The sequence below is a fragment of the Sparus aurata genome, chromosome 10 (assembly GCF_900880675.1).
Source record: "Sparus aurata chromosome 10, fSpaAur1.1, whole genome shotgun sequence".
Taxonomy (NCBI): Eukaryota; Metazoa; Chordata; class Actinopteri; order Spariformes; family Sparidae; genus Sparus; species Sparus aurata.
Genome location: NC_044196.1, coordinates 31,082,479 through 31,107,751, shown reverse-complemented (window position 1 = coordinate 31,107,751; position 25,273 = coordinate 31,082,479). Strand labels below are relative to the sequence as shown.

At 45.9% G+C, this 25,273-nt stretch overlaps 1 protein-coding gene across 2 annotated transcripts in view; it reads right to left on the bottom strand.

Moving 5' to 3' along the window:
- Nucleotides 1–6,558: 6,558 nt before the first annotated feature.
- Nucleotides 6,559–25,273, bottom strand: part of LOC115590474 (glucosidase 2 subunit beta-like) — a 123,309-nt gene continuing 104,594 nt past the window's right edge. For both annotated transcript variants that reach the window (XM_030431837.1, XM_030431838.1), the window contains 2 exons: nucleotides 12,097–12,196; nucleotides 6,559–8,120 (listed from right to left, as the gene is read on the bottom strand). In XM_030431837.1, coding sequence (XP_030287697.1) covers nucleotides 7,983–8,120; nucleotides 12,097–12,196 — 238 coding nt within the window. In that variant the 3' untranslated portion in view covers nucleotides 6,559–7,982. The remainder of the gene's footprint in view (nucleotides 8,121–12,096; nucleotides 12,197–25,273) is intronic.

Sequence of the window (25,273 nt, the reverse complement as noted above, 5' to 3'; positions counted from 1 at the left end):
TTTTTTTCAGCTGAGCAGCGATCGCGTCTCTCTTCGCTCGCAGCACTCGTCTGAAATTTAAATCCAATACTTCCAAAAGAGGGGAGAAAAAAACCCAAAACAAGCCAAGCTTTATTGTCTAAAGAGGCAGTTTTCATTCACAAAAAAAAAAAAAAAAACCTCCATAAACCCTGAGGCCACACTGTCAGTGTGCTCGCATCTCTTGTTCAGATTTGTAGATCACCCCGACGCGTCTCTATGCGCTCTTCCGCCTCTTTTATTCTCTTAAAAGAGTCAAGTGCTCTCTTCTTTTGTCTGCCTGCACTCCAGTTGTGTGTGTGGAGTGGAGAGTATGATGCGCCCGGTGCAGCGCTGCGTCCCTGGGTAATGGAGCAGGGAGCCATCTGTCTGTCTGGCCGGCCATCCGTCCGCATCCTCCAACCCTATCAGTGTGTCTCACCTGCTAATGAAAAGCTAGCAGGTACTCCTGCTGCAGCCCTTAAAATGGATGACTTCCCTGCACAGCGGAGGCTGCCGCGCACACTTGGCTCAACCATCACTCTCCCTCTTTGTCTCTTTTGCTTCCTCACCCTCTCCGCCACACGCTAACCGTCACCTCTCACCATTATTTCTGATGTTTCGGGGCCATTAGACGCAGGCGAATATCAGCTAGCCGTGTTCTGATCCGGCCTGTGTTTCCCCTCCTTTCCTAAATGAAATGCTGGTGTTTGTTTTGGAAGCTAAATAGGCTCCTCATTGTTTACTCTGTTCCTTAGAAGAATGCAGTACTTGCTTTTTTTTTTTTTTTTTTTTTTCTGCACCTCCCTGGGAACCTGCATTATGCAACACAAAAATAATGGCCCGGCTCGGCCCGGCCCGGCCAGACTATACGTTTGAAATGCAAAGCAGCGACGCAAAGACGGCGCTTCGTTAATAATTGCCATAATTGTATAAGTATGTGGAAACTGCTACACAAAATGCAGCAATGACTATTATCAGGTTGATAACCAATAATTACTTACAAACTCCGTGCTCATTAAGCAGCTCCTGTGGAGAAACCCAGCTCGATATAGCCCTCCAGAATCCCCTCCCCTCGCCCACCGGGATCCTGCTGCTCTCTGTCTCCCTCTCGTTACATCCCCGCTTTCTCCCTCCTCTTCCTTCTGCTCTTTATTCCATCTGTGATCCACGTTGTTCTGTTTCAATCACTTTCTATCTCCTCGCTGTCCCCCTTTCCCTTTTTTTTTTTTCTCTTTTTTTTTCTGCCTTCTCCCCCCTCCGCGACATTTCCCTGCTAAATCCCCGACATCCTGTTTATTTATGTGCGTGGCGCGCCGCTCGCCACCTCCCCTCCTCTCGCTGGTCTTTCTCTCCCTGAAAGATTAACCATCCCCTCTGCATCTCCCCTCATCTATCATCCTAATGGGGGCTACGAGAGGGGGAGAAAAAAAGAAACACAAAAAAACCAACAATTTGCAGAGGGAGACGCAGCCGCAGAAGGGCAGGGAAAGTGTTTGGATTGGAACTTGTTGATCAAGTTCAAGCCTGCCGATGGGTTTATTTACGCAGCGCTGGTGGAATATGACATGCACATACATCCAACCTGCAGAAAAAGCCCAAATGCCTTTTCTGCACAGGCCTCATTCTCATATGATTGGGTCCAAACGGAACTGTGGTGCTGTAAACAGTCCAACACATGCTGCTTTGTTTATTCAGTTCAAAAAACATTACGATCCATAGACGGATGGTTGGTTTCTGATCAGCAGCTTGTTTTTATATTCTTCTGCATCTTCCCGTCACTTCTCACCACCAGAAGCAGGAGAGGTGACAAAGTTTAGTTGCATTCGGACATTAACATTTTGAAAGTTAAATTCTGCCAAGCATTTTCTGTCCAAAAATCTGATAAAAAAAATTCTAACTGGTAAAAAAAACAAAACAATGTCAGTGTTCATTATCATTCATTCATCCATTCACATAATCCCCACAGCAAACACAACACTGAAGGCTGCTAACAGTAGCTGGTTAGCTCAGTTAGCAGTGCAGCTAGCAGTTCAGACTGAGAGCCTGGTGCACTCTGGGAGAGTTGTTGGCGTTTACTCTGCTAGCACAGGAGCTTTGGACTAGCGCAGGACAGGGCTAGCTGGTTAGCATCATTCATAACCTGAAAACAGTACTTACTTCACATTCTGTTGCTAATTTTAGTTGGTTTTGAATGTTTTCTACTAAAAGTCTGACACATAGCACCTTTTATAAAATGCCTCCCGTAAAATTAGAGGCAGCGTCGGTGACTCTGCAAAACAGTTTAGGGAGGAACTTGCTTTTTCATCGCGGGTTTAAAAGCCAGATCCCCCCCCAAAAGTGAACGCTAATACCGCTAGCTCGTTTGGATTTTACCGTTAGCGACCACTTCAGGGTCTCTTCAACACTCGATCAGTCTTTTCAACCCTGACACTTCTGTCGTATCCCTGCTGGTTGGATTCAACTTGAAACCTCTGCTCAGATCATTCCCTCTGATATTTAATTGACTTTTGAAGCAACGCACCTTCACTCTGGCTCAAATCATCAGCGCCTGCTCTCATGATTCGGCCTCTTCAGCATTAAAGCGTTGACTCGGCCGCGTGGCCTCGTCTCCTCCGTTACAGTGATTCCGATCGATGTGGGATTTAAACATTGCCATTTCATTCCGCCGGCTGTATGGAGAGGAGGTCCTGCTCCTCCTCTCTAACAGCCTCCTCTTCTGTAAGTATAATAATAAGTGGGAGAAGCCAACTGCGGGTAACCACATGCTATCACAGCTCGGCCTTCCAGCCTCCAACCGCGACATGCTTACACTCATCCACTCCACAGGGGAAGTGTTGAGCCTCGCTCGCCGACGTGAGAGCACAAACACAGAAACATTTACCCTCCACTGCTGCTTCTTCCCTCCCCTCCCTCTCCCAGTTTCACATCTCCCTCTCTGCTCCTCCCATCGCTGTTTTCCGCTCAGTCGGTTTGTCTCTCTCCTCCTCTCAAAGCTCCGTTTTCCCTCCAGCTTCGTCCTGCTCGCTGTCATTTTTTGCTGCTGTTTTATTTGTCTGTCTGTGTAGCTTCTCTCCCTCCTCCCCTCCTTCTCCTCCTCCCTTCTCCTTCCAGTCCTCCTGTCAATATTAGTCTTTGTTCATCTGCATCTCTAATTCTCTCACTCCTCTTCAGTCCTACACTGTGTCGGCGCGCTCCCTCGCTGAGTAATGCGACGTGTGATGCTGAAGCTGGTGATACTCTGCAGTTAGCGCTGTTTTGAGTTTTGATTTTAATACCTCAGACTCTTATTAGACTTTGTTTTGTTTTGTTGTTGTTGTTGCTTTTTCCTTTTTATGAAACACTGCGCGGTAAAATAAAAGCAGACTGTGCGGAAGCGGTTGCCGTAAGCTTATCAGAAAAACCTTAATTAGGACACAATGGAGCACCAGACTAGGTAACGTTTGAGAGGAGGAATGAAAGTTTTTGCCTCTGACAAATGAAAAGTAGAATAAAAACAGCCTTTTTTTTAATTTAACAACTCCTCTGCTCGCTCTCCTACAGTAGGTTTTAGCGTGAACTTTAAATGTCGAGCTTTAAAGCGTCTTTTAGCTCGTTGCGTTGGTTTAATGGTTGGTTCAGTCTCGCAGCTCTCATCTGCCTCGTTTGGACACTACATGCCCAGCCCAGAAACCGTTAGCGGGTTAGCATTTAGCAGCTAAAGAGACCAATGTTTCACTCTGGAGTTGGTGGAGACCATAAAAGAGAGAACAGGAGAGTGAATACTGGACTTAAATTCATCAGCTGGCAAGAAAAATGACCAAAATAACCGCTACTTCTAACTGTAGCTGCGGTTTGCTAGTGAGCTCAGTTAGCAGTGCAGCTAGCGGCCCTATTAGCTGACTTGTGCGTCTGCGTTGGGAGTGTTGATGCTGATATAGCACTAACACAGGAGCTTGGGGGGGGGGGGCATTCTGCGAGGCTAACTTCTAGCTAACTAGCATGCTAACTTCATAGACTTCTTTGTCGTCAAACGTCACATTCTGTTTATAATTTTCATGTTTTAAACCAGAAAATTCGACATATTGCACCTTTAAACTGCCAATAGACGAGCTTTTTGTTCAATCGAAGCACACTGACATGAATGTTGATTGCTTCAGAATAATGACATCTACTCTACGAACGCACATGTCGTGTGTTGTTGGCTGTTGCGAGGCTCTGAGGAGGGAAATGCAACGATCTTGTCGTGTTTGCATGTTCGCATTCGCATATAGGTTGTTTCTTCCGCCCCTAAAGGGATGAAAACATCTTTTCCTTCAGGTTGCAGGTAATAAGTGACTTTTTTTTTTTTTTTAATTAAATCTAATGGAGTAGATGATTTTCTTTTGCAGGTGTTAATGTTATTCTGAAGCTACGTTGAACTACTCGGCTGAACGAGACAAATACATCTGATTGACAAGAGCTGCTGAAGCAAACAGCGCTGATCGTCAATCTCAATCAAATGCTCGCCGCCGACCCGAGCTTTTTTCACCTCCTCCCGGGAAAAAACATCCTCCCGTAGACTTGAATATCAGCTGCAAAACACGATAAAAGTAAATAATGCTAATCGACATATGAGTCACTTGAAACCTCGAGATATCTTCAGAAAATAGAAATGTGTTACTGTACCGCATCAGCGAGTGTAGGCCTGGAACTGTATATGTATGTTTATATATGTACTCACAACACAAACGCCTCTAAATGGTGTTGTTTGCAAAGAATATGTAGGCTAGAAGGCTGACTGTGAAGCGTCGGTATCGTGACTGAATAGGCTGGAGTAAGTGCGGACGCGAGGGAGATGGATGTGACTGTCGCACGCCGACTCAACGCGAGCGCCCTTTTTTCTTCTTCTCCCTCTCAACCCTGAGGGTAGAACTGGCCTCCCTTCAAAGGAGGAAGCTTAAAAACAATCTCCAAAAGAGTGCGAGCGGCGCTGGGCTGCGGTGGGCGTCAGTCAACCAGTCAGTCAGTCACTAGTCAGTCAGTCAGGCGAAGGCCTCGCCGTCTCCCACTCCAGAGAACAGGTACCCTGAACTAGTTTCTACAAAGCTGAGTCGGAGATTTAATGCAATATAAAGCCTCTGGGCCCTTTTAGCAATTTGGAGTCAACACACAAATACGCCCACGCTCAACTGGAAAGACTTTCCATCCCTGCCCCTTCATGTGCAAATGTGCTGAATGGAGGTGTGTAAGTATGTGCTGGTGTGTGCGTGTCTGTGTGCGCTCAGCGTGCGCTCGGTTTCCCGGCTGAATCCTTCCCACATCTCCCTCCTTCCCTCTTTCTGATCTGCAGCAGCACATCAATGGCCAGTCAGTTCAAAAAAAAAAGAAAAAGAAAAAACCCAGCACAGAAACTCACGGCGCTGCCTCTTTTTTTTTCTCTCTCTATTCCCAAACAACTGTCCATTTAAACTGCAATCTTCCGACGTCGGCTCCCACCCACGCTGTGTGGGGTGAAGCACGCAAGTAATTTAACACATGATGATCATTCAGTATCGTGAGGAGCTGTTGATACCCTGCAGATTGTGGAATCTGTTCCTTTGCGAGAGGAAGGAAAAAGTTGTGCGCGAGACGCCACGGCGGTCACCATATGGCAGCGGCGCAACGTAAAGTTTCCTTCCAGATGCCAGCAGCGCAGTATTAGACAGAGGGCCGCTCTTGACTCTCGGTGATTGGCAGCATTTCCAGCTGTTGGAGGAGCGTTAGGAGCATGTGAACGCTTCCTGTTTTTATGCTGACATCAGCTTTGGCATCTGTTGCGTTTTTGGAGATTAAGACACACAGCCATGTTGGGTTTCTTGTCTCGTTGAGGTGGCGAGGAATCAAAATGGATTATATCCTTTGAGCTCGCTTTCCTTCCAGTGTGTGCCTTTACAGGCGCCAGATAAAAATGACGCTGCGAGTCGTCAGATTTTGCCGCTTTTACACATTTTTGTTCCACTCCGATATAAAGTTTGAAGTTTGAAGTGAGGGAGCGTCATTGTGTGTTCGAGGCGTCATCCAACAAACTCGACCGTTCTACCAAAAAAAAACTGAAGGTGAGGTCAGAATCTCCATCAAATAGAGAACGTGGATGGGAGCTGAAGCCAGATAAATCAAAACACAGCCGTCCCTGGGCAACAGGGCCTCAGGCTATTGCACTGCTAGCAGGCAAACAGCCACCCAGCTGCCCCAGCAGGGTAGGAATATATCTGGCAGCCTATTGGATACCTGACAGCTGATTTAGCTCCCCCTTAATGAGCAGAGGGCTCTGCTGCAGAAACCCCACAATCTGTTACATAACAACATCATAAATAGCACGCACAGTAAGCAGCATACTGCTAACGCGGGCAGAATCCTGTGAAACCATGATATGGTATATTCAATACACAATGCATCAGTAATAAGTTGAAAGTGTGCAAAATATTGTGGAAGTGTTAACAGACTATAGATGAATGTGGCTTCAGAAATGCATCCACCGATGGTTTACAGTTTCTGAAGACTGAAACTGTTTAGTAAATAATATGTAAAAGCAGAGTTAATGGAAGAATTCAGCAAGGCGTTTAGTAAAATAAGACAATCATTTTATTTGTGCTTAAGCAGTTATTCATTACAGCAGTTACATTACTGGCAATGTCACTGGATTTATTCAGATATCTACATAATGTCGAGGCTCAGAGGGCAACTCCACCAACGTCACACGTTAAAGTGCGTTTCCACGTCCAGAGGAAGCTGCGTGTGATCTGGTGAATTACCTCCAGTGATGCCGTTGGATTGTGGGTAATGTAGGCACCAGTTGTTTTTTATAAAAAAGCAGTCCACCAGTCTAGAATTGCACTCCTCTCAACTGACAGCAGAACAGGGGGTATCACCCTATTTTTAATTTCTACACATTCTTCTTCTTTTACAAAACCTGGTGCCTACATTACCCACAATGCAACGGCATCACTGGAGGTAATTTTTTCACATTTGACGTACTGAAATGGAGACGCTCACCCCAGACAAAACTTGATTCGATTGGAACATGAATCAGACGCTGTCATTTTAAGGTCAAAAGTTACATAACGTTGCTTTAATGTGTAAAATTCATGGAGTTACCCTTTAATTGGATTACTATGTGACTTCACTACCCTGTCTGTGACGCTAAGGCCCTAGCCTTTTTTTTGTCTGGCAGTATAATGATAAACAATACCTATATAGTTAACTCTAGTTTATTTTTATTTTATTTCTTTTTTAAAAAAAAGGCTGAATCATTTCCTAAAACAGACGAGTAAACTGCATTTTTCTGGGGACTACTTTACTTTCAGCGGTGGATTGATACACACTTTGTGCTGTGTTGAGTTTTCACAGCTCAGGGTTGGAAACTCATCACAATGAAATGGAGCTCTATGCTAAGCTAAAACAGGCTATCGCTAAACAGACTTAGACTTGTGAGGAGGATCAAATAATTTTTGGTCTTCTCATGGTGAAAAATGTATTCCGTCGTTCCGCATGTCCTTTAGTAACTGAATAACTGAGCCTCTACAGTTTAGCGAAGCAGAAGGACGCGTTCCCTTTTATTCGTGCTCGTGAATGAGCCGTTATCTCGAACAGCAGCTACATCAGTGGCGGTGTCACTACACTCTGCAGCTGATCGCGTCTCACTCTGTTGGATTCTTTTACACGGCAATTCAGTCGGTCCTTCAGTGTGAACACGTGTCGGGCATATACTGTAATGTTGGAATACTGAATCATTTGATCTATTAAAGACATGGCGTGGAACATTTTAAAGCAGCACTGTAACAATCGATGAGAGCTAAAGTCGTCTAGCAGCAGTGTGAGTGAAAATCGGATTCTGACCTTAGCGAGACTTATTTGGAAGTATATATGTTCTGACAACACAGATGTCAGAGGGGACCCTCAGGACCCCGGCCTGTCACCGCAGGCAAGCCAAGGGGGTCGGGGAGGGCCGGATGAATCTAGGCTAGGCCAGTAAGGGAAGGGAAGGGTCACAGTTCACTGTGTATGCCCCGCTGCTTTAGCACCGGCTGACAGGCCACAGGAGTCTGAAAGTCCATGATGTACTGGCATTTGCTGGGCTCCTTCACCGATCGCAAGGCTGTCTCCGTTCCGCATGTCAGCGTGACCTAGAAAAGCACAAAGAAAGGAAAGTTGAGGTGGTGCGGGGAGACGAGCCGTAGTTAGCCTCAGTCAAGAGCCATGCCAGTTCTATCTCCCGGAGGGGGCTGATTGAAGACACTGTCCTACCTCGTGTTTTAAGGGTTTTCAAACTCCTGTGAAGAAAACTGGATTCACTACAAATGATAGAATTATGCCAAACCTGCAGCGCTACTGGTGAATCAAACAGTATCAGGTCTCTCTCGTCAAATGAAATGATCGCACTCCACATGAAGAGTTTCATCACCGCCGAGTCAAAGTGACGCCGTGACTGCGGGACAGCGTGTGTGTGTGTGTGTGTGTGTGTGTGTGTGTGTGTGTGTGTGAGAGCAGGACGGCCGACGATGTGATTACCAATGTCATGACTTTAATAGGCGACTTTGACACCCTCTGCCAGGGAGTGGGAAAGGGAGAGAAAAAAAAGAAAAAAAAGTATTTTACTTCTAGGGTGGTTTCCATAGCAACCCCTCACATCATACTGCGCCCTGAACAGACGATCCCTCCGGCGAACAAAAGCACCTGAAGAGGGAGAGAGACGGGGACTTGACAGGTATTATTGTGCTGAAGTTTCAGGCTGGTGCAAGTGGTGATTTGGTTTTCGTCCCGCACTCGGATTAAAAATAGAGTCTTTTGTTATGTCACTTGGTATCTTGTTGCACAGAGACATTAAGTGGGTGTGTGCCACTCGGTGAGACAAAGTGCTTCCCGATGTGTGTGTGTGTGTGTGTGTGCATGATTATTGGTGATTCAATTTTACCTTGCAGGTGCGACAGCCACAGGTCAGTTCTGACGGGCAGTACCTCAGAATGAAAGGCCCGTTTCTTGTGCGGCTACAAGAGTGTAACTTTCCCCGCTTGTGTGTGGATGCTTCCACTGATACTAACACACATGGGGGATCAGTTTATTGATCACACATTGCCCTTTTCAGCCTGTAAAAACAGTTGTATGTATTGTATTGTATGTGTAACCCCTGTGATGTCATTGTGATGTCATCAGGGTTGTCTCGACTTGGCTTTTGAGACTCCAAATTGGAAGTGCGGAGTCGAAAAAGAGGCGGGTGTTCACTAGGCATGGACACGCTGAGGGAAAAACGCTATTGAGCTGCATTATGGGAAATGTAGTATCTAGGTTTTTAGCGCTGTGGAACAAAAAAACAGTTTATCTTTGCGTCTGTTTCATCTCTTCTGTCCAATCTCTTTGTAATGTGTCTCTCGCAAATGTAGATATGTGATCGGAGCAGCGTGGGAAAGGTGGCGCAGCAACTGTAGTCACAGAAGTTGCTCTGTTCACTGTGCTGGATGTTTATCACAGACACTCTGGGTGATACTGTCAATTTTGGCTTTGTTTTCCTCTTCTAAAAAAACGGTGTGATGGTCTGATTGCGCATGTTTCTTGTCACACCCATCCACACAGTTCGTTGCGACTCATATATTTGTTTCTTGCGAGGAAGTGACTCCTAGTGGCTGTCGTGGGGGGCCGTCAAGCGAAGAAGTATAAACGGCAAAGGGATAAACGAAACGTCAAACGTACGATGGAGGTCCAGTTGGCCTGTCGCTCGTATGTCGTGTTGGTCCCCGGCAGTCGACCTTCTTCGTACTTTAGCTATGAGGATGTATTGTTCTTGTCAATGTTTCACCACTCTCACATGTTGGTGAGTAAAATATTATCATGACCAATAAAAATAATGGCCAAATCAACAAAAACCGGACTGGTTCCAACAAGCTGGAGTCCTTTAAACAATGGTGGAGGCCACTTCAGATCCGGCGCTACAGCTGTGCGAGTTGCAGCTGAACTCGCTGCTCACATGTAGCAGTCACAGTCCAGCACTTTGAATTTAATTAATAACTGAAGCAGTTGAGTTCACCCTCCCCTACAGACTCTTAAGAAACACTGCACGCCGCTTGAATTTGGATTACCTCAATATCCACCGCTGAAACAATACATCACTGGTCCCACTACTCAAGTATAAAGTGTCTCGCTGCTGAAAGAGGGAGCGAAGACGAGGTTCAGCATTTCAAATATAATGAGCGCCGACTTCTGACGAGACTTCATTTATGCCGACTGCACACGGGTTAGGGGGTTGTATCAAAGGAATTCAATTTAGTCTTTTCAAAGGGGGCCCCCGGATGGCACGAGTACATACATTTGCAAACGGCATTTATTGGACTCTTGATTTGAAGAAGGGGGGCCAGGCATAGAAAATAAGATGATTAAAAGTGCTGCATTTTTAATTGAGCAAATTCGCGCACAGAAATGTAAATGGGGCTCATAAAAGTGGCTGAAAGGGGAGGGAATGCTGGGAAAATGAAGAGAGGAGTCGGCGAAGAGGGAAGCGGCGGGAGAATGCAACCGGAGAGACATTAACCGTAAAACCAATGAAGGCTGACAGAGGGGGGAGAGCAAGTCAGCTTCCATCACTTGGCTTCGAACAAAACATCTTTTTGCCAGGCTGCTGAGTGGGCCATGAGGACTGAACGTCTTCTCCTGATTGACTGACTAACTCCCCATTGTTGGAACACACATGCGCGGAGCGAGGCATGCGGAGAGCAGCCCGGCCTTCAGATTGTCCCTGATGGATGTGCTGAGAGGAGCTTCATTTGGCTTTTACTTCTGGAAATGAGCAGCGCGTGGCCTCTCTGTACAGTTGACTTCAGCCGTATTCATTTCTGAGGTGGATTTTTTTTGATCTGTGATCTATGACTCAGGTCAAAGTAGCTTAATATCTCAATGAACATTCTTCAGAGGAGTCTCTTGACGGGGCGTTGTGTCCAAAGTACTGAGGACGTTGTTTCTGCAGAGACGCTTCAGTGCGAGTGTTGGCTCGGCTGCAGAGCGCTCAGACGACAATATCCCAGACAAGGCTAACTCAAACCAAAGTCATTTTATCTAAGTCGCGCCTATTTCCCCGAACAATCTGTCAAGCATGAAACTTAAAACTCCTCATATAAAAAAAACAGTCACAAGCTCGCCTCCTGTCACCGTTAAGAAAACGCGCTGCTCTCCAATTTGTTTACGTCTGCTTCCCCGCAAGCTCAAGTGAGAGGGATCGCCCATGAGCCACGCTGTCGATGTTCCTCGTTTTGTGCGCGTCACGTGTCAACAACCCTGCCCAGTGTCAAGTAGATCGGACGGATGGTTCTTGAAACACGTGAATAACATCCAGACAGACATTCTTCACTTCACAGTAAGGTTCACTGTGCTCTCGGTGATTCCTACCTACGGTCGCGGCCCTGGCTGTTACTTCAGACTCTCCAGACGTTATTTGAATTGTGAATACTCAAAATCCTTGAAGAGGAAAAGAAAACAGCCCAGTTCAAATAATGGATGTTCAGATGCATGGACTGTAACTTGGGTACAAAAGAAAGAACTGTTCCGTTAGAGGAAAGAGACTGGGAAGTTTAAATTGAATTTGCATCAACACGGTGTCTTCTTTTCAAAATATTGTTTGACACAATTTAATACCAGGGTTTTAAATAAAGGCCAAAGTTAGAGATTTTACCGTATTTTGTTTGGTGACCAGCGTTTTAAGTCTTGTTTTCTCGAAGAAAACTGTCTTTATGGTGCAGATGTTTGCTGTAACGTATCTGAAGCCACAAAAAAAATAGGAAGCGCAATTGGTGTATTATCTTAATTTAACGTTTTACAGTCTAAAATGGCCGCATCTGTCATAATGAATGAAAATGCGAGCGGGGTCTTTATCACATCTTTAATTTAGGGTGCGACTCTAATGAGCTGTGCAAACGACTTCTTTTTGTTCCCTCATCTTTTACTGTATCATCTCCCCATCTGTGGAGCCGACAGTCTGTCAGCGTGTACGTACCATTTGTTCGACTGTCTGTCTATTAGTTTATTCATGTCTGCGTCTTTGTGCTCTCATATGCTCCCACTACTACGAGTGTGTGTGTGTGTGTGTGTTCTGTATGTAGTTCTGTGGGGAACACTTACTGTAGTGCTGCGTGAGCCTCCTTGCCAGCAGGGTTCTCCGTTCTCATACACCATCTGACTGTACTGGTTCTTCGGTGTCCCGGCCCACATCCCCCACTTCCTGCGATAAATAAAGAGGAAAAATAAAGAAACGCTGAAGTGCCTGCGGAAATAAAAGTTTCCGTCCAAATAAAAAATCAGTCGTTTCTATAATCTTTCATAAACAGTTGGGACAGACTGAGCACAGAAAAATGCAGTTTTTTTTCTCTAAACACCACTAGGTTGGGCTGATTGAAAAACACACTTTCTCCCAGGGAAAAATAAATAAAAAATAAATAAAAAAGCTGGCAAGATGGCCAGTCTGGCAGTGCCCTCCTTTGGATCCTGGCACCGGAGCGCCCGCGTCCTCTCTCCTCTTCAACAATGGAGGGGAAATATTAATTACCATTTTGTCAGAGTTAATTCTGTGTGCGGTAACACGCGAGGGACGGGGAGGGAGGGGAAAAAAACAAAAAACACACGACGTTAGCGAAGCCCATCTCAAATGAGGTTGTGCCTGCCCAGTGCTAGCTAATTACATTCTCACCAAACGTTTGGAAAACCAAAGCAAACCGGGGTGCCAGTGGACGCCGTCCAACAACGGCTCGCGGCGCCGACAGATGCCATGTGATTACGCTTTCAGCAGCTAACTTCCTCTGATCTTTTGTTGAACTCGAGCGGCGTCTTTGAGGTGGCGGCGGCTGCGGTCGTGCTGCTGCTGCTGCTGGTGAGTATTGATTTTTGGGGAGCGCTGTAATCCTGTCGGGGAGGAGAATCTTTTCTACATTTGGCGCACGGTCGATTGAAGATCTGTACTGACAAACGTGCGTTTCTTTGAGGCCAACGAGCGCGTGACGCCAAATACAAATAATCAAATGAATCTTTTTTTTTTTCAATCTTGGGGATACGCACATCGGAAAAAGTAACCTGAGGGTCTTTTTTTTTTGTAAGCTGTTAATTTATTCCGGATAAAAAAGGTCCAAAAGCTATAAAATTCTGCGATTGTTCTTTTTTTTTTTTTAATCTGCCTAAGTGCTTTTCTCAGCAGTGCCAACCCCAACACAAATGTGCAACACTCCATTCAGCTGCATTGACCTTTAAAGAAGAGATTAAAGTGGCGCGATCGGCTCCGTTTCTTTGAACACTGCTTTTAGTGTTATTGAAGCTAATCTCCTGCGTTTCATGACCTATTACTGTATTTTCATTGGCTCTGCAATTGATCCCGATTGCAGATAATACCTTTTGTGTCTGCAGATTCTTCTAAAGCTCGGCGACAAACACAAATGCATAGGTTAATCCAATTTGATTAATATTTCCCCCCCCCCCCCCGCCGCAAAACAACAAACAGAAGTAATTACAAATCTGAGATGAAAGACGAGACGTAGAATAGAAGAGTCGGGAGGAGAAACGTCTCGAGTCCGACACACAATCGCAGAGTTTCCTTCCACATTTCTTTAAATTTCTGTTTCATCCTCGTCTGACCTTGAGGAGGGCAAACATGGGAGTCCTCCTTCGATTTTCAAAAAGCACTCTTCAGCTTTCACAGATACACGGCCGTCTCCAGGTCCCTGAGTGTGGCTTTTCCGCCGTCCATGATGTGCATGGCTTATTTAAGATGCCTGAACGGGTCAGTCAGAGGTGAATTGCTCACACAAGTGGAAGCCGGCTGGGCCCGGGCGTCTCGCCTTTTTCCTTCCAGCCTGTTTGATTGGGTTTTAGCACTGTCTTAGTGCCACGAGGCCCTCAAATGGATTGCTGTCAGGGCCGGCAGACGTGGCAAAGCGGGGGGAAAGTGACAGCGCCCCGGCTCTCGCTGCTAGTTGACCGGCGATCCCTTGCGCGTCACCTCCGTGCCCTCTTGTCGAGCGTAAACCCATCGCCGTCCCCTCCCCCACCAACAACGCACGCGAGCACCTCATTCCCTCGCCACACCTTTGTTCACTTCCTTCCTTAATCTCCACTCTCGCTCTATCAACCGTCGCGGTGGCCCAGGAGACGGCGCGGCCTGTCAATTAGGTTTAAGTTATCCCTGAGATGTGGCGCACACACTGCAGTCGCTTGGAGTCGCAAGATGGGATGTTATTGACAGATCACTCCCTGTAATAATACCTACGTGCACTTTGTATCGGCAGGCCATTTTCTACAGTCATTCTACAGTTATCACCAGACCGGAGCAGAGCTGGTTTATCTACGCCTGTGGAAAACATCACATTCGGCCATATTGCTCGATTCAACGCGAGACACTCGCTTTCGCGTGTAGCGGCAGGGCCCCGTCTCCTTCAATCATCCGGGTTGCTGTATCTATGTATCTGCTGCCCATGTGACACGTTATTCAGATCACGACATGGGCCTACGTTTTTTTTTTTTTTCTTTTCAGGGGGGAACGGGCACATTTCTGTCCAGTAGAATGGCACGAATGGAGATAATTAAAGTATGTAAATAGATTAACGTTGGCAGCGGAGAGTAAATTGCATCGTGGCTTTTGTGGAAAATCCATTTCCGACCGACCGCGGACGAGGGAGGGGCCGCCGAAGCCGGCTCCCTTTTAATGATTAATGACGGGAGCCACCGAACACATGCTCCTTTTAAGGCTTTAAAAAAAAAAAAAAAAAAACCCTGAGAATCTTATTTACAGATATCGGCGGCGTGAGTCATTCTTTGTCTGGCCTCCTCTAATGCCATAAAAAGCACCTTCCATCACAGATAAAACCTGTAATAGCAGCACATCTAGGCAGCTAAACCTATTATCCGTACATTTGCCGCTGTGCGTCGGGGGTGAGGCGGCGGGCCCTCCGAGAACTCAGACGCGCCTCCAACCGCACACATTAGGGAGTCGATCTCATTTAATTTTCTCTCTGAATCACCAAGGTGCGATTTCTATTGACACACAGAATAGCAGATGGAGATGTGATTTAATTAGATCCAGTATCCACGAAAACAACATTCAAACTGCAGTTTCCTTGATGCCTTCAGAGCCGCGTTTACTGTAAGGCTGATATGTTATCGTGTGCGTCCAAACTGCTAATGTAGGAATTTAAGAACACTGAAATACTTTTTTTTTTGACAAAATCTGTCAGTATTGTTTTTTTTTTTATATAATCTAATCCTCATTAGCAATAATTAGCATTAAAGAAGCTGATTAGCTTCCTTTTCTTCTCCTGATAATGGCCTGAGCTGATATAAGCTCCTCTTATTTCTTTAAAAAACGAAGCGGTCGCCAGCGATTCTGTTTTAAAACTTCATCGCGGCATTAATCCGTACGCCTCGAGTGATAAATCCCGAAGATCCACGGCTAATCTCGCTCAACACTGAGAGGAGAGTTACCCCCTCTGATATAGCCACAAATCAACCTTTCAGAAGCAATTATCATTTAGACAACTCTACTCTGGTGTTTAAACACCCCGCAGATACCGAGAGGAGGGAGTGGTGGGGGGGGAATCTGGGCCAGAAGTGTGTTTGTGTGCGCCTTGATGTGTGTCTGTGTGTGTTTGTGTGCGTGCCTGGAGACCCCGGGCCTCCACTGGAGAGAGAATGGATGAACAAAACCACAGGGAGAAAAGAACACAATGGTGGCCCCGTTTGGTAACGTCTGCGGTTTCCTCAAGAAAAACGGAATATAAATTTGCTCATTTGCCTTCAGTGCCTCTCTCTCTGCGTGTTTGTAGACATTAGAAAGCCAAACGCAAACTCCACTGGAGCGCCGCCGCCGCCGCCTCTCATGCACGGCAGAGCGAAACCGCCCGCATACATTTATGTATGGAGCGTGTTTGCATACATGTGTAGCGCATGTAAATGAATTGTATTTATAATTTTCACATCTCGTGCTCTCACAAACGCACCGAGAGACACTCGAACAGGCGGAATCGACAGACGCGTATCGTGGAATGCTTGGTTAGGTTCTTCTTAATGATCAACCAATATTGTTTTTGCAAGGCAGATACTGATAATGATTAATCAAGGAGACTGATGTATTTGAATGATGTAAATGTATCACTGTAACTTAGTGTAAACAGGGTTCGTACACATTTTTCAAGGTCAAATTCAAGCACTTTTCAGGCACTTTTAAGGGTAATTTTCAAGATTTTCCAGCACCTTTTTGCTGGGGTAAAATACGTATCTACAGGAATATACATACTCGTGATTTTTTCTTATCACGATTATGTACATTGTATTATGCTGTAAACATCTAAAATTATGTTTCATAATAGCAAAAACTTCAGAAATTAATTATCCAGTCTGATCCCAATTTTGTGGACGACAGAGTTATAATGTCAAGCACTTTCAAGCACTTAAACTAAAATCCAAGTACTTTTCAGACCTTGAAAACACAACATTGAAATTCAAGCACTTTCAAGGATTTCAAGCACCCGTACGAACCCTGTGTGAAAGTTTAGAAAAACTGGTCAAGTTGTGTCAAATCCGGGATGTTTTTCTCTCTACATGATTTGATAACTTTAGTTATAAGTCACTGTGGAGATCGATGTCAGTGTTGCGAGGCTGTGGCCCCAATCGTAAATGTTGTGGTGGGGGGGAACATCGAGTGAACCGCGGCTGTATCAGAGTCATAAAACACACTCTGAAACTAGAATGGCACTCTCTTACCTCCGCCAAGGCCCCACAGCCCCCTTTAATTTAATCAAGCCGAATCCAATATCAGACTCGATGGTCCTGTATCACTATAAATTTTAAACCACCCGTAGCTGCTTAAGCATAATTTAAGCTCTCCAGATGTGTGACAACCACACACCGTCGCTCCATCGCTTTGCATGTGACGATAAACAAACACTGATTCTGATCGTTGGAAAAAATGCCGAGTGTCAGAACAGATAATCGCTGCATGAATGCCGTTTATCATTATTTCACAGTATTTGCTGATAGTTTGTTTTATGTCAATGTTTGTGGACCGGCGGGCTGACGGAGCGACCTTTGCTCTTTAGGTCGCAGCTAAAAACAAAACCTCTCAACGTGTGACATCACAAAGGTCGTTGGGTATAGGTGCTAAAACCCGGGTTTTGTTCCGGCACCGGCGGTCGCTGCAAATGCTAACCAGCTGTAGAAGCAGCTCGCATCAAGTTTCAACGTTAAGCCTCGCATTCATTTGCAGCATGTGCCAACTCAGCTTTAGATTACTTGTAAATACCTCCCTAACAACCAGCTCCTCATCCTGAAGCCTCACCTGTGTTAAGACGGGTGTAACGTCTGCGCTTATTACTGTCACCTTCCCACTGTAGCATCCACTCATTAGCCGCCACCGCAATGAATTATACCTCACAGCTATGCTTTTTTCGCCGCTTTAACAAGGGGTCTGGAGCAGCGAGTTAGTCCCCTCACTATGCTGTTAATGCGCTAATCATTTACAGCATGAGACGCCGCGCCGCACTGGCAGGTAGGGAGAGCAATTTGGGAGCCGCCGGCTAATTTGGATTCTGTGAAGCGGCGGCGGCGGTGGCGGCGCTCTCATAGCCGAGTGGTGCCAAGCATCGCTAACCTCTGCCACTCGTGTAAGGTCACCAATCAGAGAGCGCCCGTTTTGAGACGAGTCCAGACACTGTCATTACCGTGCCAGTCACCGATGCTCCCTCTCACCCTCCTACCACCCATTGTGCCCAGCGCCTTGATAAATAATTCATAACCACAGGAACATGTGAAGGGCACACGCTCAGTCAGGGCCCTTGCTATCATTTCATTCCCCCCTTTTTTTTTGAATTATGGGATTTAAAATACATTATTAAACATAACAGACGTAAATAAATCTTCATCGGGTCTATTGTAATTCCGGGTGTCATCCCAGAATGTTGTGCTGGCCTTCCTTGTCTTATGTATAGCGCGCTGACCGGCACAATTACTCCGAATCGGTGCGCAACACGCGCGGCACACATCTTGTTTGGAATAAAACACGACGCGGAGGCCATTTTGTGCGCGGCGTTTTTAAAAAAAAACAAACTCGGGGTGCATATTTCATCAACACCTTCCTGACAGATACGAATTAGGGCTGATGTCAAACCCAAATCAGTATTCTGTTAACAGCTCACTTGAGCCTCATTAACGACTGGGCTAGATGTTGCCATGGCGACTCAGCAGAAAGGCCATCAGGGGTTCACAGTGTCAGCTCCCCCCCCCCCCCCTCCCCGCTCTCCACTCCCGACCACTTTAACCCTCTCCTCAGACACACAAGAGTCATTACCCTTTCGCCTTGATTGCGAGATAAAGTGTGGGCTGCGCGGGGTTCAGGGACCACACAACAAACACATTAGGAAGACAAATATATAGGCGTTCCGTTTCCCGTATAAGTGAATGTGCTGCATAAATGAATTTCTGCTTCCGCCTGGCTGTCGGCGGCTGCACGAGCACACTGTGCCATGCTCTCCTCTCCAGTGTTGGGCATTAAGCGGCTGCCATGTTTCCCAGGTAAAGAGGGCCCCTCTCTCCGCTAATGGCACTCCAGCGAATGACCTTGACAGCTTGAAAATGAGCACATTAAGTAGAACACTTAAATGTATAATTATGCACTTGTTCCAGTGGAACTGTCACTACTCTGTAGGTTAAGTCATTACGGCTTAGATAAGATGAAAAAATAAAATAATCAAATAAATCCCCCCCCCCCCCCCCGCCTGAATGTCGATCAAAACAATTAAGGGATGGCGCCGGCTTTGATATGAACACATGAAAGGGAGCATCACTCCACTCATTAAGTGAGCACATTCGAGAAAAAAAAAAAGAGAGAAAAAGCAAAGCAGTGGAGAGGAGAGCAACAAACACAGCCATTAGTCATTTCTACTAAAAAAAGGAATAGACGTTGAAATGTTATGAGCTTGTTTTGTGCATGACAGACTGATTAAATAATGAAATCCAGACTGCAAAATAATGTATGTGATGTATTAAGCACAACGGCGCTGTGTTAACCTTTAGCTGACAATGTGAAACATATCAATAAGCTCCTGTCAGCGCTCTTGACCGAGGACTGGACTCTGTACCTCCGCCACACCGCTGATACTTCAGACGGGTTGAACGCAGCGACAGATTTTCCCAACGAGGATCATTAAAGGCGACATGATAATAACATAACTGAAGCAAAAAGTCGTAAAGATCAGCAGGTAGGAATAATTCTGGAGTATACGAATGGAAATATGCTGTTTTACCGCCTTCAATACAGATTTGCAAAAGCACGATATTTCCAAACTGATTGCGATCATAAACAGTCGATTACATTTGTTCAAGTGTTTCTTATTAAAGGTTAACATTAAACAACTACAATCCAGCGGTTGGTGGGAGGATGAGACTTTGTTGTGTATTTGTTACGCATGCAAATAAAACTTCTACTTCAAAATCACATTTTGTAAAAATGTAAATTACAGATAATAGAACCTGAGCCAAGACGTTGGTGGTATTAAAAGAAAAAGCACTACAGGTTCTGTTCTCAAAACATCGAAGAACCTGTAACCGTTCAAAAGACCGTCACCAGCATGAGAGAATGACCCCCAGATCACGCCGGCATGTCTGCGCCACGTTCCGTCACAACGGAGCTGACTGATGACCGAGTCGGCGATACGAGGCCTGGTGAGTCGAGGAGCGGCCATGTCTATCAGCAGGTGAGATAACGGCTAAAAGGACAAAAAAGCGTGGAGACCAACAAAAATCAACAAACCAACAAATGCTAATGCTAACGCTAATCGTGGTTTAACTTTTAAAAGGACATTAAGGTCTGAATATGGAGCGTTAGCAACCCAAAAACCTCTTCGCTCCTGTAACCCTCATCATACATCAGCATCGTCGAAACGCCAGAAGAAACGTTCCGATTGTATTTTTAGCCTCTAGCCGCCGCCGCGCGTACGTTGAGGGCCGTTTCTCCGGGAGGTGTTGGGAGCGTGTCATCTTCACATTCGATCTCAGGCCGACGTCCCTTCTCCTTTCGTGCTCACTTTGCAGCCCGCTTGTGTTTGAGTGGTTTTACAGCAATAATCTTACAGCTCCCTTGTGATTGCCGTGCAATAAAAAATGGCCACCTATCGAGATAATTAGCCACAGTACTTTTCTCCTATTTATACATGCGCGGCCGCTGCAGGAAAAAAAAAAAAATGCGAGCGAACAGTAATTAATCTTAAAAAGGAGAAGGGACGTGACTTATTTCCTGTCGTTCCTTTTAATACTTTAAAAAAAAAAAAAAAAGGCATTGGGCATTTTCGGCAGCCCTCAGGAGAAATTGACTCTCATTGATCAATATTTCCATATTACCATGGTCACAGAGTACAATCTCCTCTTTCTCGGGCCTCCGCCAATAAATTTGCTCAGCTGGATCATTCAAGCCCCTCAAAAGGACTCTGACAGCCTGGAGGCATTCACGTCGCTGCACCTCTTTCTCTCTGCACCTGGGGATTTTTTTTCTCTCTCTCTCTCTCTCTGTTACATTTTGGACATCTTTTATTTACAAGAACCGCATCGTGGCGAAAACAATCTACGGTCACTAGCGCTGGTTTTTAAAGTGAGCCTGGCAGCAGGTGTTGGGGGGGGGGGGGGGGGGGAGAATATTGTTAAACTACATCCGTACGTAGCTCAAGAAAAAAAAGGAAAAAGAAAAAAAAGAGGCAGATCTGTAAACGGCGTGCGTATGTCTACAGTGTGCCGCTACAAACAGCCAACCTATTTGTATTTTCCACGGTGGCCAGCGCATCCCACTCTCTCTGGGGTTGCTCCGCGCTGTCATTTCAACTGCCTGGCTCCTTCGCAGTGGGCATACACAGTCATTCACTGTGGTTTTCAATGTTGCTAGGCTACCTCACTTCTCCACTGTTTTCTGTTTGAAAATCTACTGTTCAATAAAGCAGTTCAAGGGAGACCTGTGGGTTTGAATACTGAGCGATATGAACCTGCAGGAGTAACTGACAACACTAATAGCCCTTTTTTTTTTCTTTTTTTTTTTTTTTTCTTCGTCTCACAATACAGTTTTTTCTTTTCTCCCTTGACTCGATTGTGCGGCGGCGCTGTGCGCGCCTACCTCTGCAGCCCATGCATCTCCTGCAGTCAAAATATTCATATATCAGAACATTTATAACCTTCTCCGGATATATTTTCCTGTTTTAAAAGTGTATCTGAGTCATATCTGAGTGGTGAAACTCTTCCCTTTGTAGTCTTCCACAGTTCTTTTATGGCTCGCGTGTTCCTATCCGCCCAGCAGTGTCTAGGAGTTATTATTATTCTTGTTTAGTCTATCCTGTTTCCAGCGTCGGGTGTTGGGCGGATTCCAAGCGCGGACTGACAAAAACAACGTGTTTCCAAGGTTGAAGGGTGAATAAGCGAGGTGCTCGCCGCGGCCCTGCTCAATTTCAGCCCTGCCCCTCGTCTCTCTCCCCGCCATCTCCCGACGATGACGAGTGCAAAGCAGTTTGACCCCGGCACAATGGAAGGGCCCGGCTCCTTGAACCTTGCGGGGCGACGCGGGCCGCCCCTCCCCGTGATCCCGACTGCGCGGCCACCTGATTTCCCTGGAGTCCAGAAACAAAAACTCATTGGATGACCCCTCGACTGATCCCTTCCTGCTCCACAGCTACATTTAAATCATCCCACCCTCCTCCGCCGAGAGCAGAATATGCTTCATCCTAGCATGGAGATGCTATTATTCTCGCAGTGTTGCATCTTGGAGATATCGGTTTTCTACGAGCTCTGTAGATTCACGACTGATCTACATTATTCTTACGTCCTTCGTCCTGATTGGCCTTCATGGGAGCACGAATTAAAACACACAGTGAAGTTCAAGCTTGCTGTTTCTTGCATTTGGAGATATTTACATGTGTTTATCCCGAGCTGACGCTGAGAGGGGCTACATCAATATTTCAGATGCACTCTCTGCTTCACGCTGAAAGGTTATCTGGCCAGACGCCGTTAAAGGCTTTTTGCTCTCTGTGGTTGTTGCAGGAAACGGCTCGAACACTAAGCTAATTGCTGAGATGTTGACAATGGACTTCCTGGGGACTTAAAAAACTTAAATGCATCAGAGTGATAGCGAGCTCTGGTGCTGCATTAGTAAACAGGGATAGCGGTATGAGGCTGTTCTGGGAAGAACCTGCTGCTGGTGTCTGGTGTTATACACTTGATTGCTGGTTGTATCGCCTCAGTATGAACCTGCTTTCTTGTTTGTAGTTGACTTCACACTCCGTGCTTCTGCCAGTGACAATTTGAAATTACACTTTACTTTGTTTCTGTGCTTCGTCATCATTTTCACAGACCGCGGCATAATGTGCACTGCGTTTGATTATGTTCTGTGATTTACCATCGCCGTGTTTTCGTTTCACTTTAATCTTCTACAACAAGAAAAAAGGCCTGTCGCACTCCGCTTTTCTCCGTTCTTCGTGTTCTGCCCCATGAAAACTCTCCATTCCCAACGCCAGCCGTGGGGTGGTGCGGCACCAAGACCCTCGTCACATATTAATAGATTATTAAGGACAGGTTTGGGTGCAGTGATAAACAGCAGTACGTGTCTGAGTTTATTCCCTCTTCAGTTTTGACTTCCGTATCACTCTACTTTCTGTATTCACATAGCAGTGAATGTCCTTCCGTGTTACCTGCGCCGCTGCACTTAATTTCGTCCAGAATCTTACGCAGCGATGACTGAAGATCTGCCTCAAGAGTCATAAACGTGAGTAATGTTGAGCTGGAAACTAATTTGGATTGTATCAGCTATAATAAGTAGAGCCAGACAGATGTGTTGGATGGTCAGTAGTCTATGTGCCGATATACAAACTCAGAAAAAGATGCTCAGGATAATTCATAATTATTGAATTCCCAGTAAGTTTACCGTTTGGGCGTTTTCACACCTGCCTTGTTTAGTTCGGTTGAATCGAACCCTGGAGCGTTTACCCCCTTGGTGCACTTCGTTTGGGAAGGTGTGAACACATCAATTGCATTCGGGTGCGGACCAAAACAACCGGACCGAGACCTTGTTGAAGAGGTGGTCTCGGTCCAGTTCCAAACAAACTCTGGTACAGTTCGTTTGTGGTGAGAACATGATCCAACTCGATCCGACCCAACTGCAGGAAGCATCAGTGCTTAACCCTGAATTTCCACTGGATACGTGTCCGCTGCGTTACGGCCCGATCAGGTGTTTTGCTCCGCCGTCCGGTAACCCCCGGTTGCGTTTTGAGTCGGACACAGTGCAGTACAGTAGACAGCTGGCGTCTCGAGGCCAAGGAGTTCCCGCGATAATCACATGATCACTCGCGACTGCAGTTATAGGTCTGTGTCATAAAAACAACAACACGAAGTGTTCCCGACCGAAGGATCAGCAGAAGAGCTTGTGTTTGTCTCTTTTTTGAGATTTGTGTGCTGGTGTAAACACGGAGTGTTTTATTTTGAAAAGTAACCGGATGTCAAATTGTTGTTGTTTCAGTGCTTGACTTCCTGTCTGATCGGTGCTAAATTCAGCTGAATTGCTGCTTCGTTTTCGAAATTTAGACCAATTAGAGAGCAGTTTCCTCACGCATCACACATTTTGGTCCACCTGTAAATGCTGCTGTGTGAACACAAACCAGACTCGAGGCAACATTGTAACAAGTTGGTCCCTCATTCGGACCAGAGCAAACAAACTATAGGTGTGACAACACCCTTAAACTGTAAAGTTTGTCATTAAAATGCAGAATATCCTACCTCTGTTACACATCTTTGTCACGAGTGTTTGATAACCACACTTGAGGGATCATTTCAACATCTGCCAATGTGTTTTTACTTCCTAATATCGATATCAGCCTCCCAAAATCCAGTATCAGTCGTGCTCTAATTAATAAGATGTTGCTCCTGACCTAAATATAATGTAGCACATAACTCCTCCTAAAACCACAAATTGTCTCTTTTAGACCTTTCTTTCAAAGAAGAAAGAGGCTAAGCTACGCTAACTGTATTGTTTTGGCTCCTCACAGACACAGAAGTGGCAGTGATGGTCTTATCTCGCTCCGTTCTCTTATATCTGCCATGAAGCCTTCGTCAAGGCGACATAATATACATGTGTGAAAGAGGCTAGAAAGTTGCCGTCTGAACTGCTAACGCATTAGTCACAAACTACAATATCGTGTAGGCAAGTGGGAAAATGTAGAAAATGATCAAATGCCAAACACAACAAAGGAGAGGCGTCAGCTCCGAGACCAGCCGCGTCTGAGGACACTTAAAGGAATGTTTGCTCGATAACACTTTAAAAAAAAAAAGACCATCGGGTTGAATCGGAAAGATGAGAGAGGCTCGAAAAAAACGAGTCGTTATTAGCGCACATGCTTCAGACGTGACGTCGCGGAGAAGCACGTTAATACCATGGAGGCTTGTGGGAAATGACACAGGTGGTGGTGTTCTGTTTGTATGTACGGCGCGCACAGTGTTGGTGTGTTTGCTCTCACGTTACGTAAGCTAAAGCTAACAACCGGCGTGTGTCCTGTATTGCGGCGGCACCTCACTGTTGTACATACGCATGTGTCTGTGTGTCTCCTCAGGTGGACCGTATCACCGCGGCTCACGTTTGCTGTCCTGCCAGTGTTTTCCCACCACGTCTGCCCTGTGTGTGTGTCTGTGTGTGTGTGTGTGTGTGTGTGTGTGTGTGTGGGGGCTGTGGGTGGAGGGGACATTATGAAGATGGACGACGCCGTCACAGTGGGATGGTGTTTGTCGCAATGCAAGCATTTTCTTCTACTCTATTATCATTATGGTGGCTGATGTTATTGTTACGATAGCCATTTCGGGAAGCGGTTGAGCTGCTGAGACCGAAAGGCAGAAACGGCTAAATGGAGAAACGGAGACATTGGAATTCAGGAGGTGAATATGAGTTGTATAATATCTACATTTACAGATAATTGGGAGCATACAGTATGACTGCCGTGCCTTATGAAATCTTTATGGCCACGTGTGTGTGTGTGTGGCCACAATATAAGAGCAAGCGGCGACAAAAGGAAGTGCTCCCGGGCTGATTTATTGTTGCTTAAGAACATTTGTAAAGTTAATGGTCTAACACCGACGACGCTGCAAAACCAAGCATGAAGGAAGGTTAGGACTCTGGGAACAATTTGAACTTTTATGAGCCCTGACACACTCCGCCAACCGAGCGCCGGCCACGAGCGGTAATCAAAATTCAGCAGCGACGCCGCAGAAACGCAACATAACTAATCCAAATTAGTCCAAATGGCGCGGG